This window comes from Rhopalosiphum maidis, chromosome 3, assembly GCF_003676215.2.
Source record: "Rhopalosiphum maidis isolate BTI-1 chromosome 3, ASM367621v3, whole genome shotgun sequence".
In the NCBI taxonomy this organism is placed as follows: domain Eukaryota; kingdom Metazoa; phylum Arthropoda; class Insecta; order Hemiptera; family Aphididae; genus Rhopalosiphum; species Rhopalosiphum maidis.
In genome coordinates this window covers 43,745,781-43,750,007 of record NC_040879.1, presented here as the reverse complement: position 1 = coordinate 43,750,007, position 4,227 = coordinate 43,745,781, and the positions used below count along the sequence as shown (strand labels likewise).

General features: G+C 23.4%; 1 protein-coding gene across 1 annotated transcript; it reads right to left on the bottom strand.

Annotated features, from left to right (window-relative positions):
- Nucleotides 1-1,555: 1,555 nt before the first annotated feature.
- On the bottom strand, nt 1,556-3,893 carry LOC113555715 (chymotrypsin-1-like). Its single transcript, XM_026960232.1, has 6 exons — nt 3,639-3,893; nt 3,411-3,533; nt 2,177-2,370; nt 1,854-2,121; nt 1,680-1,784; nt 1,556-1,561 (listed from the first exon to the last, which is right to left on the bottom strand). The coding sequence occupies exons 1-6, from the start codon at nt 3,891-3,893 to the stop codon at nt 1,556-1,558; spliced, it is 951 nt and encodes a 316-aa protein (XP_026816033.1).
- Nucleotides 3,894-4,227: the final 334 nt, after the last annotated feature.

Below are 4,227 nucleotides of genomic sequence, written 5' to 3'. Positions count from 1 at the left end.
TAAATATCCGAACACACCAATAATTTAATTTCAAATAATTATAAAAAAACCTGTGACTATGTGTTTAATATTTTTTATTTTCTGCAAGTACAAAATATGTAGAGGAATTTTATGTTTATTGTTCAATTTTTTTGTCTAGGAAAAACCATTTTATTAACATAAATCAAAAAAAAATAAAAAATAAAGTTTAAGAAAGTTTAATTATTTTAATGATTCAAAAGCTGGTGTTAGACAAAAATAAACCACACATTAAAAAACCATTATATTTAAAGCAGAGCACTAAATCTTATAAATAAAATGTAACTAAATAGTATACATAGGTTACCTATATAACATTTAAAATAAACCATTTATAAATAGAGTGGTTTTTACTTTTTAAGAGTATCATATTAATTCAATCAAATGTGTGCATTAACTAATTAAAAAGTTAAACATTATAAACACTTTTTAACAAAAAAAAAATCAAATTATTTTATCAAACATATTTATGTACCTAAATCAAAATTCAAACGAGTAGTTTTTAAATTATTAAAACCCATTATATTGATAGATTTTTATTATAAAAACTCAATACCATTGTTTTTTTTTTTATGTATACACTAGCTATATTTATGAATTCACTGAACTCCACCATAGAAAAATCATGGCTAGGCGTTTATTTAGTTATGCTACTGCTTATTAATAATATGTTAATAACCTTGAGCAGTGTTTTTAAAGTTTACAAATGGAAAATTAGTTTTAACAAGTACCTAATATTATTTTAGAAACATTCAAATAACCATATATTTTTTATGCTAAAGTTAAAAAACATTTGTTAGAATGGTTTAAAAATAACTTATAATAACGCAATGCAAATTATAGTAAGGTTCTTATAGCTAATGTTTGAGCTAGACTAAGACTTTATGGTATTAAGAAGAGTCCTAAAAATAAAGACCTATAGAAATTGGTAACAACTTTTTTTTTTTATTAATTATGAATATTTATTTATAGTTTATTAGAGTATTACTTATTTGATACAAAACATTTTTATTTAAATTATTAATAGGTTAATTAACTAAAAAAATATATAACATACACAATAATAAAAATATTTATTATTAATTATTATATTTTAATTTACACGATGTGTTATATAATGAATATGTATATATATATATATATATATATATTAATCAGTTATTAATTCTAAATTGTATATATTAAGCCAATATTTGGTGTATTTTTAAAAAAAAAAACTAATATTATATTTTATTTAGTACTAACATTCTATAGCTATGTATTAATTTTATAATAGCAAATACTATAAAATCCATGTCCTAATTATAAGTCCTAATTTCTGTTTCAAATTTTATTCAGTTTTTTTAAAAGAGAACTAAATCTAACAATCTTGTTAAAATGTTCAGTATATAATGCAATGACAAATGTAATGTATAAAATATTACCTGAAACCATTACTAAACTTATACTAATATTATTCATTATTGATCCTTACAATATTAATAAGATAATATTATATTACTTTTTTTATTTGATCAGAAAAAAATGGTATTTGGTATTACATCTAATAATATTAATAGACATTCGATTATTATATATACTTAATAATATGTAATATAATTCGATTATCCATAAAAAAAATATTTTTTAAATTAGTTTTTAATTTCAATTAAAGGACATACGTAATAAAATAACAATGCTGAAATCGTATACAGTATATTTTGGTATGATGTAATCGATTTCCCAGAATTTTTTTTGTTTTTTTTTTTTGGTTTTTTGGTAGTAGTCTTTGGAGTTACAGTCGTGTCCGTAGTGTCCGTAGTGTCCATTATAACCGTTGTGTCCGATATACTAACTGTGGGCTGCGTGTATTGAGTGTATGGTGTATCCGATCTTATAATATTATATATCCATTTTCTATAATAGTGGAGGAACACGTGGACAGTCTGAAGATTTTCACTGCCACATATGTTTTCTATATCACCTTTATAATTTATTGCAAAACTACATATTCCATATAGCAAACCGTTGCAAATCATCGGACCACCGTTGTCTCCATCACAAGTTGTATTCTCGCCTGGTATCGTACACAAATATTGTGGCCATGTGTTTTTTATAGGATTACTATTTCAACACGTGAATTATTTAAATCTAGGACTGAATGATTTGTGTTTATTACCTTTTAGATCCTCGACATGCTTTTCTACCATGTTTGACAAAAACATTACTCATAAATCCTTTTGAGCCCATAGTATCTTCATTAATTAAACCAAACCCAATAACTGTACAATTGAGGATTTTATCGTCAGTAAAATCACTAGGAGTGCCACCTATTTTTATATATTTCTTTATTTTTGGAAACGGTTCATTGATCTATATATAAATATAAATATAATAACAATAATTTATTACAACACACGTACATATAAAAAACATATTTTTTTTATAAAGCAATATTATATAGTAAATTATAAATAAAATATAATATGAAAAATTAAATTAAAATACTTTTGATTTTATAATTAAATAAATATGAAGCAATAAGCATACAAAAGTAATTAAATGAATCTCTTTTTAGAATAGTGGTTCTCAATAGCCGTTTCTCCGATGAGGGTGTTGGTGAAATAGGATATCGATCTAAGATTGCTAAATGCGTAGGTGGACCCAGGAGCAGGTTTTAGGAACTGACCAAAATTTTTTCCACAGTATTTTTTAGTTCCTATACTAACATTATTGGTTAACACACTAATTATATACCTAACACTATTTTTGTTTGAACAAATATGTACAACAATTGTCATTTAAAAAATTGTCACTCTACCGAATCTTTATAAAATAGTATCTTATTAGTTATTATAAAAATATATAATAATTATTAATATTAAAAAATATACAGTACAATTCACTTTTTTTAAATGTTTATAATTTGCTTCTGAATTAAAATATCAAAAATCCTAGATCCTAAATTATAATCTAATAATGCTTCAGTACACTTATTTAGGATATTTTATAAGAATTTTTATATTTTCGTACAATAAATAACATTCATTGCCTAATCAAATATTATTAATGAAATAATCTTACCATGTAAGTATTATCTTGTTAAATTTAACTTAATATAATAATTTCGGTGCAAAAAAGTAAAAAACAACTATAAACTGCAACAATAAGTTTTAAAGCTTTTTTTTTATTTATATAATACCACTTATTTCCTTCATTAGGGGCGGAAAATGTCATCTGCCTAGTACCTAATGCCACAAAAAAAGATAAACCCCCTTTGTAATTGTCAAATTGGTATTTCGTTTTCAAAATATAAAATAAATTAAGTAATTCAAATTAGGCTTTTTTAATTAGTTTATACTACATGAGTGACCTCTTGTTACATAAGCTGACATACATTAATTAGTGCTTACTTTTAATACACTAATATCTCCTTTTATAAATAAATGTTTATTATTAGAGTCATAATCTTCGTGTATGTATATTTCAACTAAATTTCGGGAAATATTATTTTTTAACCATGTACCTTGATATACCTGTATTAAACATAGTGATATTAATAAAAATGAACTTATAAAATAAGCTTCGTAGATTATATAATATCATGTGGTTTATTTACGTAGGTATTATAAGGTATTTACTTTAATATAGTCTATGTCAATACCGTAAACACAATGAGCAGAAGTCAATACGAACAATTTTTTTATCAGCGAACCTGAGCAAGTCTTCTTAGTATGGTTAGGATATTTTATTTTAATAGAAATTACATACGGATAATCATCTACATTATAGCTTTGGCCGTTGTATACAAGGCCTTCATGAATATTTAACTTGGTCACGTTAACTTCAAATTTTGCCACTTTAATTACCAGTAATAAAATGAGTGCAATTCGCATCGTGTTTTAAACGATTGCTGTTTGCTGTTATCGATAATACATTTTCCTTTTTGAAATTGTTCATATTTTTTTTCTTTTGACCAGTGTTTTATAATTTACATGGCAACTAAAATAATAATAGTAATAATAATAATAATAACAAATGCATAAATATAAATCTATAAAGCGTTATACATAAAATCTGGTAGGTGATATCTATTATTGACAATAAACCATGTTATTATCATAACATAATCTTTTTTTAAATGTTTATAAAACTATATTATTTAATCAATATCCAATAATTATCACATATGATATAAATAACGGCCAACGGGTTCCTTAAATAAATGAT